This window comes from Culicoides brevitarsis, chromosome 3 (assembly GCF_036172545.1).
Source record: "Culicoides brevitarsis isolate CSIRO-B50_1 chromosome 3, AGI_CSIRO_Cbre_v1, whole genome shotgun sequence".
NCBI classification, from domain to species: Eukaryota; Metazoa; Arthropoda; class Insecta; order Diptera; family Ceratopogonidae; genus Culicoides; species Culicoides brevitarsis.
In genome coordinates, this window is record NC_087087.1 from 22,651,432 (window position 1) to 22,669,167 (window position 17,736).

Consider the following 17,736-nt stretch of genomic DNA (forward strand, 5'->3'; position numbering starts at 1 on the left):
GTATTAAATAAAAAAGGAAAGCAAGTAAATATAAAGCAATTATTCTTAATAATTCTTATTATTTAGCGTTGGGGCCATTTTAGTGGTCTTTCTTTGCTTAACTTTTTTTTTTGGTTTAAAACAAACAAACAAAATGTCGAAGGATCGGAAGTGACATAAACTCATATTTTTTTTTTTAGCGAAAAAGCGATAAAAACAAACAAAAGACAAGTTATTTGGCGCCACACATATTATTGACTAGCTATGAGATTTGCTATCAAGTCACTGGTATCATTTTGAAATGGAAAATTGTCTAAAAAAAACGTATAAAAAACTATTCACTTGATTAAACTTTCCGCTTAGTTTGAATTGCTTGGTTTGAATTAAGTTGGAATTGCTTCGAAATTATTACAACTATTATCATATTTAACCCATTTTCTGCTATATGCCACTCAATCCGCCAAGCAATGTGTATTTTATTATTTAGATGAGCTGTACATATTTTCCATTTTACAATAATGACATGACGCATTGCATGACTTTTTGGCATTTACATTTTTTTTTCTTTTATTTTTATTATCCTTTAGCTGGCTGAGTAAGCAACTCTTCATTTATGCAAATTCCAACTGAATCATACGATTTTTATTTTTGTCGAGAAAGTTTTAATTAATTAAGCTCGTATTAACGAGAATTCAGGTTAAATCTGACTTGACCTGTAAAATAAAAGCAGATGAAGAGGAAGTTTGAATAAAGTCATAAATTACCAAACAACCCGAAAATAAGGTATTAAAAAAAGACATAATTAAATATTCATTTGTACACTTGTTTCGTTTGTAAAAACATTTTCTTTCCGTGATTTTCTTCCATTTCAAACGATTCCCAACAAAAATAACAACAACAACACGCTGCACGGCACCACGCATGGTGTTGCATTTAATTTATTTCTATTTTAAAACTTGAACACACATAATTCTTACGGCTTTCCTGCACTTACTTACAATGTTGTCGGTGCACTTGTGTCGTTGTTGTTGTTGTATCGTATCCCTAAATATGGAAATACGGTTGAACGTTGTAATGACACGTTCTCTCATAAATTTTATCGGTTACAGCAAAAGGTTCTCACCGAAAATGTTTAATTTTTGGTAATTTTAGTATTTTGGTCATTCACCGAAAATTTTTTTTCTCATTTCTTCTTTTTGTGTCTTTCTTGATGGTTCGGCGTGAATGCACTTGACTCGTCGTCGTCATAATTAGTAATCATTTCCGTTTGTAATTGTTGACAAAGTTCACCCACACTTCGTTTTGGGTAAAAAAATATTTTTTTTTTGTGTTACGAAACATCATATTAGATTTGATTGGAGATTAGTGAAATTAAGCAATAAATGCCTCTTTCCAAAGGGGGACACATTTGACAAGTCATTTCTCACTTATGACCCCAGTCATTTATCAGCCAATAGTTCGAAAATGTGCATTGTGTGTGGCATTTAAGCTACAAATAAAAATTATGCAAGAAAAAGGTCTATCTTGGTTGGGTCAGGTATGTGCGATGAGGAAGTACTTACAATGCATACAATGTCTGTTTTTTTTTGCCTGTGTGTTTTTAGATAAGATCCCTCATCTCTATTGTTCGTTCAGTGCTGTGTTGTTGTTATGTTAAAAAGAAAAGAAAAATTTTACTACAAATTGTTTTTTCAATGTGATTTATTATTAACCAATTTTTTTTTGTTTTTGTTGTTGTCTGTGTTTATGTCCAGGCATGCATTTGAGACGTCTGCTGTCGATAGATAGATAAACATGTACAGAAAAAAAGGAAAAGAGGACAGTTTCATGGTGAAGACGGATTAAAACATCAAAATTTACTTACTTGCTCAGTATGTCAGTATTGCTTGAGTCATAAACATTAAAAAATTTGTGACGTGTCGATCCTTTTTTGTTTGAAAAAAACTTTTAATCTTGATGAATTGCTTTTGTTTTTATTGAGGAGTCTCATTAACGTTTGTGGTTATGTTTTGTAAGTGATTTCATGCTAATTTGTACATCATGACGTCATTAGTTAATCATCCGGAAATTCTGGATAAAGCTTTCTAAATTAAATATTTGAAAATTTTTTAATAAATTAATTTTTTTTTGTATTTTTCAGATGAACGACTTTAATTTTACGTGAAGTTCAAAAAATCCATAAATTTTTTAATCGGTAAGTTCTATCAAATTTTTTTCATCATAATTTTATTTTTAATTTTGTAAAAGTGGCGATTTCTGCGAATTAATTTTACACAAATCAGTGTGTTAATATTTCTACGTGATACAAGTGCAAAAACCTGTCTTGTTGGAGTTTGCAGAAAAAATGACAAAACCAGTTTCTGAAGCAACTTTGCGTTTTGGCAAGCAGGCAAGCAAGCAAATAAAGCAATAAATTGATTTTTGAGGGAATTTGAACAATTTTTTAGAAACATTTGCTTGGGTTGTTAACAATTGACTTGACTTACAAATCCCTTTTAATCTTTTTTTCTTCGGAAATGCAACTGGTTTTGTTTGCGTGGCGTTCGTACAAAATTTGATTCACCACATTTATCACTTTGTATCAACTTTGAAAGAACTTTAACAAGACATGTTTTTTGGATTATAAGGTTTGCGTGCTGTGAAGTCTGTTCCAATTGGACAAAAGAGGTAAAAACCACCACCAACTAATAAGGAAACACAAAATAAAAAACCACAAATTATGTTCTTAACGAGAAATCCGGCGTCATAAGCGTCCCCAAGCGAAAATTTGTTCGAAAATTAAAAGGGGTCTGATTTCTTTTGTGTTTCTTCGTCGTCGTTTTTGTGGTAAAAGACATGCCACTAAATACTTGTTGAGTGTCTTGGGTCATGACATCCATTGTTGCTCTAGCGGCCTTTCACTTTTATCTCACTTGTGATGCCTCTTATGCTAATTTTCGAGACTCAGACAACAAAAAAGACGATTGAAGAACATTCAGTAGTGAAGACGGAATTTCACGTTGTCGTGTCAAAACAAGACAAATTTTTGATGTGTCATGTTGCAGCGCACAAAGGAATCTATGTGGTGATAATTTATGTCGAGAGTTCGTCAAGAGTCATCTTCACGCAGTAAAAAAAAGGTTACGAAAGTAACGCTTCTTCGTCAAGCAACTTAAATTGTAGACAAAGAGCAACTTTCTTAACTCTAATTTTTTTTTTATTCATGACTGACAAGAGAAAAAATCTTTGAAAAATTTATGGAGAGGACAATTGAAGCGAAAAAAAATTAAATTTGTTAACAATAACGACTGAATGCGCAACAATGTAATCCACACTAATAATGTTTACATTATTTACGCTTAGTTGTTGTCCAGCAATGCTTCCGCATTCATCTTCGTGTCATTAAATGCGCAAAGTGCGACGACTTTGATTTCAACAACAATCCAATTCATGATTCATTGCATTCATGTGGGTCCGTGTCTCGGTATATCTAAATAAATATTAATGTTTATAATAAACGACTGCACTTATAGCACTTCTCAACGAAGCTTTGGTAATTAACAAATTACTGTACTGTCAAAAATTTATGTTTCGCAAACATAAGAAAATCTGCGAGATGAGAATTTTTTGTTGTCGAAAAAAAATTTTTAATTTTATGACATTTTAAAAATTTTTTGATAAGGAAAATATTTTACAAAAGAAAAACACTGAATTTTCTCATGAAAACTAAATTTTGAATAAACGGTACCATATTTTCCTTTTTTTTTGTGAGAGGTGTGACAGGTCAGTTAGATCTCAAGCACATTGACCAATAGACTTAAGATATGTTATGACGTGAAATTTTATTTTATTACATTATGAAAATTTATTTAAATAAGAGAAAAGTTAATCTGTTTAATTTTTTCGACATTCATGTCACCAATCAAATTATGATTCGTAAAGATTCCAAAGTCCTTTCCTATTTCGGAGATCCTCCATTCCGAAGAGTTCATTTTTTGGGATCGACATCCTATGCAAATTTATTCGGTGCGTTCTTTCCCTCTGTTTCCTTGTGTGCCGTAATTGAAAGGCCCTTGCCGAGATTGATACGAAATGGTTCGTCTGCTGCACGGATCTACGTTCTTGTTCATCAAATCAAGACGTTCGTTGTGGACATTTGGTCAAGATAACGTAAAAGAATACACATCGCAATAATTTTCTGAAACATTGCTAAAAAAAAATAAATGAAATAAAAAAATAATTCAAAAATATTTTTTTAAAAATAATTTAATCAAAAAATTGAAGAAATCTATTTTCGTCATAAATTTCCGAATATTAATTTTTTTGACCTCTCGCGTAATTTCAAACTTGCGAGACACAAATTTCTTACAGTATGGAATGTAAGAAAGTTGTGCCTGACAACGTGTTGCGCAATATAAAATATCTGCGAAATACGGGTCACATACAAGCCTAAAGTATTAAATACGCCAAGTTTTTTGAGAAATGTCACTTTTTTTAAGCTAGAACGATACTGCGAGACACCAATATTTCACAGTTTATTTGTCTAGCCAACAAAAGGGCCCCAATTTAGAAGTGTTGTGCATTTAATTAGGTGTTCGTTTGTGTTTGTGTGATGTGTGGACGTTAAAATTACAATAATTATGATGTTAACTTAACGATTTGATAAAGAACGTTGCGTGGTCTGGCTTCCAAAATAAAGAAACGAGCAAATAAATGCTAATAATTATGATGATGATGATGAAAAACGACCATTAGAGAGCCCTTTAGCTATTTCTTTTTTCAATATTTCATAATTTTTAATGGTCGTCTCGAGTTTTCTATTGAAATTTTTTGCAAGAAATTGAAAGAAACTGTAGTGTTACAATTTCTTGTTGCTGTTTTTGTTGTTAAATATCACTAAATTATATATTCTTTGACCGTCATATGTGTAATATTAATAACAATAACAATTTACTCTCCGATAAAAAAGGAAGGTAATTTTATACTTTAACGTACAAAGACGACGATCGGCGACAACAACAAGAATGAAGCAAAAAAATAATGGTAATAATAAAAAGAGAGAGAAGAGACTGATGTTTTACAACTATTTATTCATAAAAAATATCCTGAGGCAATCATTGTGATTTAATTTTATGTGCTTGCACTCATTGCATTGTTTACACGTAGCATTGGAGGTGTCGATGTCCTCGAATGATCTTTTTAAAACTTATTTTTTTCTGTCAAAAATTTTTGGTTGACAAAGTTTTTTTTTAAACATTTATTTTAATGAAAAATCGAAAATTTTAACGCACGCAAAATCGTTGCCTTTGGCTACTTTTGCCTATTATTACTCTGTCGATCGTCTTGAAAAATGAAACCCAGACAACAAAATAAGTTTGCTAGACATTTAGCCACAAGACACAAAAAAGAGCAACTTTTGCCACAAAGAACAACCGAGAATTAAAAGCTTCTTGGCATGCAACGATGGCAATTTTTTTCAAGACAAAGTGAATAAATAGATGAAGTGGAAGAGCGAAGAACGAACATATCCACAGGATATTCAATACTGTGTGAAATGTTAATCCAAATAGACATCCGATATGTAACTTCTTCTTTATTTCTTCATTCAACGCCAATTCAACGATCGAAAAAAAAAGTTAGAAGCGAACGGACGAAAAAGATAAAGAAGAGAGAACAACTTTAACAACATCTCCCAATAAAAACTGAAGAGGAAACTGAACATAAAATTAAGAGTAAGAAAAAAAAACTTTTAATCTAACTAAACCAACAAACAAGCAAAGGGAAGAGGAAAAAGCAGCCAAGCATGCACAGAAAAAAACCACTCGAGTCAGTTACCTGCTCTTTGCATGCGAGCAATGCTCATTCGAGTTGCAAGCGAAAACTGACCACTCGTTTCATTAAAATATTTTTCATTATGCATTAACACTTTTTTAATTACGGACCCGGGTATTTAAGCGATGCGCAGCAACGGCGATGTGCAACATGTTTCGGCATTCAATGTTGTTGCTTTTGTGGTTATTTGTGCTGCGGTAATACGAGGGTGTAAATTATTATATCAGAAGGAAGTGAAATGTTGATGTTACTGCGTGTGGGGTTTTTGTTGTATCTCGCTTTCTTACCGTGAAATGGAATAAAACGTAATTAGCAGTCTTATGTGAAGATATAAAGGATTCAAAAAGCTTCTTAGATCTTAAAATATTGAGTGAAAGAGTTGATTTATTAAACAGATAACTTCTTGACCTTGATTTCACGAGAAATTATTCTGTTTTGCTACTTAAAATTCAGTCAATGTCAATCTTCAGACGACTTTAGAAATAAATTTGGCTGTTTTTGACATTAACTTGGATATGTTTCATGTTCAGTGTAGCAAGTTTACTTAAATTTTTCAATTTATTATGAGCCAAAAAAAATTTTTTTAAGTAAAGTTTACGAAGTTTTTATCCCTGGGGCAAAAAAAAAAGTAAAATAAAATTTCAATGATAAACTAATTTTTTTTTTTATTTTTTATAAATCTCTAGAAATTAAAAAAAATCAATTTTAAACGAAATTTATATTTTTTTCTTAAATTAAAATTAATTTTTAAAATTTTTTGTCAGTTTTATTTAATTTTAATTTTTTGGCATTAATAATTTTCTCAAAAAAAAAAAAAAAAAAAATAAATAAAATGAAAAAATTAAACTTATAAATTTGGAAAGCCATGTTTTGAACTCCACAGTCCATTAAAAAGTTATTTTTCCACAAAAAATGTTTCAATTTTTTCCCGTTCCCTCTAAAAAAAAATCGTGCATTAAAAATTTTAAAATAAGTTTGGAGTATTCTAGTAGTAAAAAGTCCAAAACAACACTTTTGTCTCACCTTTATCATCTTAACCTCACATCTGGTGAATGCTGATGTCACTTTACTACTACACTAAAGTGAATTCCCGAAAAAAAATAAAAAAATGCAACATGATACAAACAATTGTGGCTTCACCTTTGTTCCCATCATGTAAGAAGAGAGCATTTTGTTGCAAGTGCATACCACGTTCGTCTGTATACTTCATTTTGGAGTCACATCTTGCAAGTAAATATTTCCCTTGAATATTAAGTAACGAGTAATTTTTATTTTATTTTTTTTTTCGTACCAAGGGGGAATAAAAGACACCGAGAATTTATCGAACGTACGACGACAACGTGTCAAGAATACGAGTTTCTCAGAAACCAATAATTAATTACTTCTGAATAGTAATCACGATGCATAAAATGTATCGACTACTGTTTACTAGTCTAGTTTACTCAAACGTAAAAAAAGGATTGTAAATGTTTGATTGGCGTCGTTCGTTAAATAAAGTAATAAATATCTAAATAATTAAACATGATTGCCATGCCCAAAATAGATTGAACGTATTTTTTATACAAATTACATGTAATTTTATTTTTAAAATTGTTTGTTAATGTGTAAATACACAAAAATCTCCCCAATTTTGAACCGTTTAAGTTTTTTTTAGACAAGAGACAAATTAGCAAAATAACAATCCGTTTACTTGTTTATTGTCGTATTTTCACTCTCTATCATTATTTATGTGGTATTTATTTTCGAAATTTATGTGTGAGACTTTTTTTTTTGCAATTGTAATAATTTATTCAAATAAAAGAGCAAAAAACACAAAACAAAGCGCATAAACAAAACATGAAGCGAGAGAAAATCTTTTGTTTGTATAATTTTTTTTTCAGTAATTTACAAAAGTTTACAACAAAGTAACCACTAAATTTCCAAACAAATGTCTTAGAAAGCAATTGAAAACAGAGTAAAACGTGACATATGAGCAAAAAAACTTACATGCATTGCTTTACGACTTTACGAATGTTAAGTTATAAATAGTTGGTTGTATAATATAATAATAATGGGAGAGAGACGGGATTCATTATTTCAACAAAAGAAAATTAGTTTTGTGTTTATTTGTTGTGGATGGCAAGCAAAGTAGAGTTGAAGGCAAAAAGACGGAAAGGAAGTAAAACATTAGAGCGTAGAGGAACTGCAGTTTTTGCCATTTCAGAATGGTTTTTGTCTCTCAGTGGGACAAAATTGCTTTTTTAATTCTTTTAGGCTTCCAATAGTTTTTTTTTTAATTTTAATTAATTTTTAAATTTCGTTTTAAATTTACTTTTCTAATTTAATTTTTAATTTCTTTAATTTTTAAATTAATTTAAATTTTTAATTTAATTTATTTTTTTAATTTATTTAAATTTTATATTTCGTTTATTTTTTTTTAATTAATTAAAATTTTAATTTGATTTAAATTTTTAAAATTTAATTTAATCATTTTATTTTATTTTTAATTAATTTTAAATTAAATTTAATTTTTTATAAACCTCAAGGGACTTCGTTTTCTCTTCAGTTATGATTGATTTAAATTTTCATAAACTTTTGTCTCTTACAAAACATAAATCTTTCTAGTTCAACAATTGAAAACACATAAAAAGCCTATCCAGACACAAAATTCGGAAGAAATTTTTTTCTCATCTGTTATGAGTGTATGTTACTCTAAAACTACTCCCCGTTGACATTTTTTTCTCCAAAAGATTTTGAAAAGGAAATGCGACAATAAAAATGCAAATTCAACGTTAAATGTGTCTGTTCTGTCGGTCTTTTCAAGTCAAGTAGAGCATCATTAAATGTTTTTCTGTTAGTTTTATGGCTCCACTTGACTTTTTTTTAATGCTTTTTTGTAGTTTTATGCCCTTTTGAATGTGCTTTGAAGAAAAAAAAAATTAAGTGTGTCTCTTGTTAATAAGATTGACCTCGATTTCTCAATAAAAAAAATCCAAAATCGACCAATTTCGTTAATTATTTCGCCAAAATATAACTCACCAGAACGAATTTCCAATCCGCAAAACAATCCATGACCATGCATTTAAAATTCAGAGCGGATTGAGGTGCAAGCCATCATGCCGCGCAAAAGTGAAACGTCATACACGCATAATTTGCGCTGCTTTTCTCGTAATAATGGGCGTTATGTTTACGGATGATGTTGTAATAAGCATTTTTTTTTTTGGACAATAACCATGTTTGACCTCTCGCGGCGGCTGCTGCTCGCTTGATTAGCACAAATTAGATCGATTTGGCGATAAAAGTGTTCAACAATTTTTTGGGACAAAACGTGACGATCGCATATATTATTTATGGTTTTTAATAATAGTTCGAAAAATTTAATTATTAGCTTGAAGTTGTGTGTTCGTCGTGATCGATGGATCATAAACGAGAATCAATCAAGTTCTTTAGTGTTTAACAATGTCAACAACATAGTCGTTGTCCCATTTACAAGTTTATTGTCTCGATGTCTTCGCTGGAGTGTGTTTATATTTAATTATACTCATAAATCTCCTTTTTTTCGTTGGTATGGTATAGGTGATGATCTCCGACAAAATACCAGTTTTTGATTAAAAAACGTTTTGTTGTTGCTTTAAAAGTTAATTTTCGAATTAATTTGCCTCTTAACGTATTTTTCAATTCAATAAAATGAAAATTAATGAAAAAAAAAAGTTTCGTAACAAGTGGTCGTATCAATAAAATCCAAGTGGAGTCTCGATATCGATACACTATATTACGTAAGATTTGCAGAGAAAAGACAAAAAACTTGCTTCTTTCTTTCTTTTTTTGTTGTTGTTGTTTGTCGGTTAAGCCATCGGTCAATCAATGCAAATTTAATTTTCCTGTCAAAAAACGACTTGAGACGAGTCGAAGAGAAGAGAGAAGCAATTTATTGATTGAACTTTGTGTTATTTATCTTTATTTATTATAAAAAAAAACAAGGAGTATTGATTACATCTTAAAAAATAAGATGTACAAGAGATGCAATGCCAAAAAATAGTTATTTATGAGTTTTGTTATTGCAATCGATACGATGTGTGTTTATGGTCCATTGATGGTCGACATCGATGGTTAACGAATAAAAAATGTACTTTATTCAAGATTTAATGAGAAATACTGCAACTACTAGTTGTATTGACTGGGCGTGTGATGACATTTGTGACCTAGAAGTGAGATTTACAATCTCGGAACTTTGTTGTGAGTTATGTGACTTGAACTTTTTTGGGCAATTTCGACTTTTGCTTCTCGGAAAAAGTTTTTTTTTTACTGAAACTTGAGATTCAAAGATTTAACTTAAGAATTTATTTATTGACTTAATAACTTAAGTTTGAGAAAAAACAAAAAATCAAATAGTTTTTGAATATTATTGAGAAATTTTTTTTTTTTAGTTAAAGCCTTTTAAGTCAAAAATTGATTTCATTTTTATCCAATTTTAAGTTTTTGCTTAAGTTAAATATTTTTGGCCCCATTTGACTTAAAAAGTTTTTTTTTTATATTTTTTTTTTTGTAAATTTTTTTGTTTTGAATGTTAAACCTTGTTCAAAATGTGCGTTTTACAAATCTTACAAATGTTCATTTGCGCCAAAACAACTTTTTATTTACACAACAATTCTCCCTTACGAGACCATGGGTGCCGAAACGTGCCTTTTTATCAAAATACCTTATTATAGAATATTATTTTGTGCATCGTTTATTTATTTTTATGAAAAAATCAAAACAAACAATAACAAAATACATTCTTCCTCACATGTTTGCATATTTAATCCGGTACAAATTCACTCGCGTTCGACCGTGATTTGCTTTCAATGTCATCTAATCTGATTAAAAGGGCTTAAAATCCGTTTTTGTGCACTGACACTCGACGCAAAGGGCGATGCATGTCGTAAATTTCTGAAATTGACATCAAAAAGAGATTAAGCAACACGAGTGTGATAAATTCGCTGAAGTCCTTTTAAAAAGTCAAGCTGTGCTCATTTTGATGTAATCCGAATTATTGAACATGCAATTTTCTCATTTAATTACGGAACAACCCGTGTTAATATTTATTCCATTAAAATTTAGTTTTTGATGTCGAAAAAAATTATTTATTATTAATTTTCGTTGCTATTTATTATTCAATCTCGTCCAGTCCATTAACAATTTCATAACAAATCTAATTAACATCATAATAAAAAAATGACATTTTTCGTCATTTGTTTCTTCTTTGCGCTTTTGTTGTGATTTATGTCAAAAGCTACACAAAAGAAAAAAGTGTGCGAGTCTCGTGTGAACATTTTTTTAATAAATTTCGAGTTTACTTGATTTATGTAATATTAATTATAATATTTATTATTTTTATGTCGTTGTCGCTCGTTGAGGAACGAACAAAAAAATAATAATAAATAATTAGTTTGGCCATCATAAGCGTCAATTTTTTGTGTTCTTTCCATTAAAAAGCAATTTCTTTGTCTTGTGTCGAGATTTCTGTCGTTTGTCGTCATATGCTTACCACACCCAATTTAGTTTTAATAACATTGAGTTCGGAGCATGAACTAAAAGAACAGACAAAAAAAAATAAAATGGAATTGAATGCAATTAGCAATGTCATAACAGAAAAAACATGCAGCAAACTCTCAATGACAGAAACACAGGAATGACGAAAAAATGTTCAGAGTGACATGAGATGACGTTCCTTCGTTGGATTGTTTTTTGGGAGTGTTGATGATTTTTTATTTTGTATTGAAACAAATGCAAAAGGGCTTGAAAATTGACTTCATGGACGAATTTTAATGAGATATTTGGTGCAAAAAGGGTCTAAAAATTAAAATCTTAAATTTTGATTTGTTTAAATTTTCAGATTTTTTTTAACAATGACATCAGAATCAATTTTTTGCTTAAAAATTATCTCAAAACTTATCGATAACTCTTCTAAATCCCGTTACGCTTAAAAAAACTACACAGAACTTTTTTGGTTGAACAATAAAATATTCAAATTTTGTCCAACACATGTTCAGTTTACTGAATTTTGTTTAGATTTAGAAAGAAATCGTCGTCAACACGAAAAAAAAGTAAACGACACACAATTGCTAACTGTCTGTTTGCCATTTTATCTTTGTACGATCAAAACAAGGCCATTATGCTAATGACTTGCCTGTGTGTGCGTTGTGTGAATTTATTCTAATGCAGATTATTCTTTGTTTTTATTTTTGTTTCTTGCTTGTAACGAATTACCAAACAACAAGTGAAGTGAAAAAGTGACGGAAATTTGGTAATTTTTACAAAAAAAAAATTTTTCACATGACATTGACATTCATTATTTATCGTTTTGCAAGACACTCATCAGGTTGTCATCTTAAAAAAAATGTTAATTAAGACACTTTTTTCTGCATAATTTTGTGACCTGATATTTATTTGCCCATTTTTTTTTGTATCGTTTCAGGTTAACACACCTCAAATCATCGTCAAAATTATGGAAGTTTAGAAAATACGAAGAGCAGAGAGAAATAAATCGAAAAAAAAATTAAATCAATAAATTGATATTATATTAACTTAGTTTTAGCTACAAAATAATAATCATAAAAATGACTGAATTAACATCAAAAATATTCTTAACAACGCATTTATTGCTGATTATTGTGATAACGACAGTCTCGTCGTGGACTCCCAGCTCACAACCAAAATTTTTAGTCAAATATGGTAAGTTCCTTTTTGTCTTAATATTTATTTTTTATTATTTTTTTTTTATCTGGGCTCGTTAATCCGATAATTTATTGATTTTTATTTATTTATCTTTTTTTTTGTCAAATTTAGATGAGAAACAGTCAACATTTTTCGGTAATGCTTCGGATTATTTCAAAGTGTTGGATCAGGATGATTATACGCTGTTAGTCGGTGCTAGGTAAGTCAAAGTCAAATTTTACTTTTGTGCAAGAAATTGATGGATTTTTGCTCGAAAAGGAGACATGATCGGAATATCATTAACAAAAATTTTAAGTGGAAACAATTTAAAATGTAATAAAAAAATGATTGATAGTTGATGAGCGACCGACGTTGACAATGCCATTGTTGAACGATTTTAAGAACTTTTATGAAAGACAATGGAGTAAGAAGATTATATTACAAAGCGAAAAGAATAGTACGGGAGTGGTCTGTTCTAAGCAAAAAAAGTTCTTTGCATTGGTCTTAATGATTTTTTGTGACTTTTAAGACGATTATTTTGTCAAGTGTTTAGAAGAATTACCGTTTTTTGTTAATTTTTAGATTTTTTTTAGTATTTGCAAAATATAATATTTAATTTTTACTCAAATTTTATGAGTTAGTTTTTTCTCAATTAGAGCTAATTGGATAATTTTCTCATAAAACAGCACTTTGAGACAATTTAAGACAAAAAAAGTTCGATCCGGGTGGGTTTGGATGTCAAGCAGGCCGTCTTTCATCCATTAATAACATAAAAATGTGACAGTTTTTGTTGTCATGTCGGTCGATTCGTCGATCTTGTCCCTTTATCGAACATTAATCAACTTTTCTTCTTTGACATTTGCATCTCATGCACACTCACGAAGCATAATTATCATTTTTTTTCTTGTTTTTTTCAGAAATGCCTTGTACAACATCAGCATGAACGGCTTGATTGAAAATACCCGTGAACGCATCGAGTGGAAGTCATCGGACGCGCATCAGCAGTTATGCACGCTCAAGGGTAAAAACGAGTCCGAGTGTCAAAACTACGTACGTGTCTTTGCCCGGATTTCCGACAACCAGATCATGCTTTGCGGCACAAACAGTTACAAGCCGCTCTGTCGTTACTACAACGTCTTGGATCAAAGTTCTGACGAAAGTCGCTTCAAGATGTCGAAAGAGATGGAAGCACAAGGTCGTTGTCCGTACAATCCAAAGCACAATAGCACATATGTGTTTGCCGATGGATATTTGTATTCCGCTACTGTAGCGGATTTTTCGGGTGCTGATCCTCTGATTTATCGCGAAGGACAACGCACGGAGCAATATGACTTCAAACAATTGAATCAACCGGCTTTTGTGTCTGCCGTCGATTACAACGGTTACGTTTTCTTCTTTTTCCGCGAAGTGGCGATGGAATACATGAATTGCGGCAAGACAATTTATTCCCGTGTTGGACGTGTTTGTAAAAATGATCGTGGCGGACCGCATCCATTCGGCGATCGTTGGACGAGTTTCTTGAAATCTCGCTTGAATTGCTCGATGCCCGGAGAATTTCCATTTTACTTCGATGAGATACGTAAGTATTGCATGAAATATTTAGAAAAAATTTGCCGTGAATCACCGTAAATTGCTACAATTGCTCAATAAATTAATTAGAAGAGAACAGTGGACGTTGAAGTATCAATTATTTATTTAAATATCAGGAAACTATGAATCAAAGTATTTTATTAATACACGTCGTCGTCAATTTTCAATGAAGCAATTGTGTTTGCTTGAGGCGTGAATGAATGCAGATGTGATGATTTCTTATTCAATATTTATTACGCGGATGATTTGTTTACAATTAAGCAAGTACAATTTAAAATTGTGAAGCATCATTATTTGAGACCTCAAAATATCAGAAAAAAAAATATTCAAAGTTTGGCTTTAATATTTTAGAATTTTTTTAATATTGTTAGAAAGAAATTTTGTAAATTCGATAAAATTTTAGTCTATTTCAATGACAAAAAAATATAAATTTTTACACGTCCTTTTTGAAATTTAATAATTTTAGAAAAAAATCGAATTACAAAAACTTTTCATAGTAAAAAAAATTTTTTGAAAAAAAAAATTTTGAAAAAAAAATTTTTTGAAAAAAAAAATTTTTTGAAAAAAAAAATTTTGAAAAAAAAAATTTTTTGAAAAAAAAAAAATTTTGAAAAAAAAAATTTTTTGAAAAAAAAAAAAAAATTTGAAAAAAAAAAATTTTTTGAATTAAAATTGATCAAAAAAAAATTTTAAAACGATTAATTTTAACACAAGTATAAACTTTAAGCTTTAATTATTTTGTTAGTAAAAAAATTAAAATTATTATCATCATTTTTCGATTTTCGCAAAATTTACTTAGTTTGGGAGAAATTTAAAAATTTAATTTTTTTATTTAAATTTCAACTTCTTTATTCAATTTTCTAAAAACGAGACATTATTTTTTTTATAAAAAAAAACTGATCAAATAATCGCTTTTGAATGACTTGCATCCAATGTAATGCTAAAAAATGTCTCTGATTCCCATAAAAAGCGAATAAATCTTCCTTGTTAGTCGCGTTAACAGGTTATGATTGATGCTGCATTCCACAATTTATTAGAAATATAAACAATAGAAACTCGTTTTGATTAATTGCTCAAGTTATAATCAACAAACAATCGCGAAATAACAATAAAATTGAAGATTATTAATTTGTTGTGAGTGAAGGACATTTTCTGAAACGGCTGCAACCTAATTGAATTTGTGACCTGAAGTGCATTAGATAAGATCTGCCTCGTATTTTAAGCTGACTCGTTGCATCTCGACCGCAAATCGTGCGATTTTCGTTATCAATATGAGCCCTTGATCGGTTTTTCCTTTTGAATGCGTTTGCCCGCAATATCGCAAACATTCCGCAACACAATGCCATATTCACACAAGCAATCAGATGAATGTTTGTTAATTATATGTAAATGTGTCTAATTAAATATATCGACGTAATGTAAATTACTTAGTTAAAATTCCTCGAATAGCGTTTATTTATTGAGAAAATTGTAGTAATGTACGCACGACGACATATAGGGTGATCCGTTCGTGGCTTGTTTTTGCATTGCAATCTTTTGATTTTTCACATTTTTAATTTTTTGTTTGAATTTTTCAGAGGCAACTACTAAAATCATGGAAGGAATTTACGGCGGTGACCGAAATGCAATTATCTACATGGTAATGACGACTCCGGTGAATGCCATTGGAGGTTCAGCTGTGTGCGCATTTGCCATCAGTGACATCATGGATGCGTTCGAGGGTCGATTCCGTGCTCAGAAAACTGCAACATCAAATTGGCTTCCAGTGCCCGAGGAAAATGTTCCCTCACCACGTCCTGGCACTTGCGTCGACGATTCCCGAACACTTCCCAGCATGACGGTCAACTTTGTTCGCTCGCACACACTCATGGATGCCTCGGTGCCATCACTCTACGGACAACCACTCTTTGTTAAAGTCAGTTTGCAGTATCGTTTAACGGCAATTGCGGTAGATGCACAAGTTGAGGCCTTAAACGGCAAGAAGTACGATGTGGTATTTGTTGGCACCGATGACGGACGTGTCATTAAATTCACAAATACACGCGCGCCAGACGTTTTGGATGTCGATACTTCGGTGATTTCGGATACGCAAGCATTGCCTCATGGTACTCGAGTGTCCGAATTGAGAGTTTCGAAGACAACAAATAGTTTAATTGTCGTCGGACAAGGAAGAATTGTCTCAATTCCGTTGTACAATTGCAAGGAAATGACCAAATGCCGAGATTGCTTAGCGCTGCAAGATCCGTATTGCATGTGGCATGACACCAATCACGAATGTTCTTCGATCTACGATAACACTGCGAAAAATGCCAAGGATATCTTCATTCAGGACTTGACAGGCAAACAAAAAACCAAAATGTGCAAAAAATATTACAATGACGAGAATTTGGTGGAACAACCGCCAGTTGTTATTCAAACGCCTGCTCATGCGACGTTAACGGGAGTCGGACGATCTGGAATTAACTTTGGCAGCACGCTCGATAATAACGAACTTGCCAATGAAATTATTAGATTCCATCAACTTGACGGTAATTTAACTTAATTTTTTGATGAAATTTGAAAAATTTATTAATTTTCATTAATTTTTTGTTCAGTAGATTCCTTGGAGCCTGTTCCCCGTGAGATTTCCGACCCCACCATCAATCAAGTTCAAACCAATACCGCCAGTTTGGGATTCTGGGTGATAATTGTAGCAATCGCGACTATGGCTGGTGTCATTTTTGGTGTTGTCATGTCAAAACGGTGTTCAAAAAACGATCCCTTCCCTTCGGAACATCATCGGAATCAATTGAGCTGGTACGTAAAACTTTCGATTTCTTTATTTTTCCACAAGAAACTCATTAATTTTTAATTTTACAGGACTGGTAAATCGCGTCCAATCCTTCCGCCGCCAAATCGGAATAGCGGCAAGGACATCAACTTACTCATGAACACAACAAACACCTTTACGTCGCCATGCAATAACAAGAAAGATAACCTCGAGTTGGAACTCGACTCGAAAGACCGGAATCACGAGTGCAAGAACTCGACGGAAAGCTTAGAGAAAGAAATTCCTTACAAGACTGGAACGTTGCAGAAAGTGAAGAAGACTTATATTTAGAAAGTGTCCGAAAAATATGCGAGAGCGAGAGAAAGTGTATGCTAGTAGTGCGAATGAAACAAAAAAAAAATTGTACAAAGTTTTAATTTTTAACTATTTTAATTTAAATATTTTTTTTAGCTTAGAATAAAATAATTATAAAAATTCATGACAAATATTATAAAAAAAAATATATAAAAAAATACATACAGTGCTTTTAAGGCCTTTAATATGATAAAAAATGATACAAAATGTTAAAAAATATTTAAAAATTATAAAAAAAATGAAATATAATAATATTAGTCAAGTCACCGCTTGTTAGAATTTAGGAAAAAAAATTGTTAAACCTTTATAAAGTTGTCTTCCTTTATACACAATGATGAAAATATTTAAAATTGTTGCTTCGCAATTTCTTTATTTTAAATAAATAATAATTTTATTCTGTACAAAATCTTTTAGCAAGTGCCTGAGTCTAATTTTCTTATTAATAATAAAAAAAACATGTGTTTGCGAAGGCAAAATTTTTGTGATATGAATATTAAAAAAGTACTCTGTATAAAAAACTCTGTTTTTTCCGTATGATTTTTGTCATTCGATCTCAC

General features: G+C 30.9%; 1 protein-coding gene across 3 annotated transcripts in view; it reads left to right on the forward strand.

Annotated features, from left to right (window-relative positions):
* Positions 1-17,478, forward strand: part of LOC134833238 (semaphorin-1A) — a 59,244-nt gene extending 41,766 nt beyond the window's left edge. For 2 of the 3 annotated variants that reach the window (XM_063847495.1, XM_063847496.1), the window contains exons 3-9: positions 2,120-2,173; positions 12,227-12,483; positions 12,598-12,685; positions 13,383-14,044; positions 15,633-16,583; positions 16,650-16,851; positions 16,915-17,478. In XM_063847495.1, coding sequence (XP_063703565.1) covers positions 12,369-12,483; positions 12,598-12,685; positions 13,383-14,044; positions 15,633-16,583; positions 16,650-16,851; positions 16,915-17,155 — 2,259 coding nt within the window. In that variant the 5' untranslated portion in view covers positions 2,120-2,173; positions 12,227-12,368 and the 3' untranslated portion in view covers positions 17,156-17,478. The remainder of the gene's footprint in view (positions 1-2,119; positions 2,174-12,226; positions 12,484-12,597; positions 12,686-13,382; positions 14,045-15,632; positions 16,584-16,649; positions 16,852-16,914) is intronic. The other variant, XM_063847497.1, reaches the window with a different exon arrangement.
* Positions 17,479-17,736: the final 258 nt, after the last annotated feature.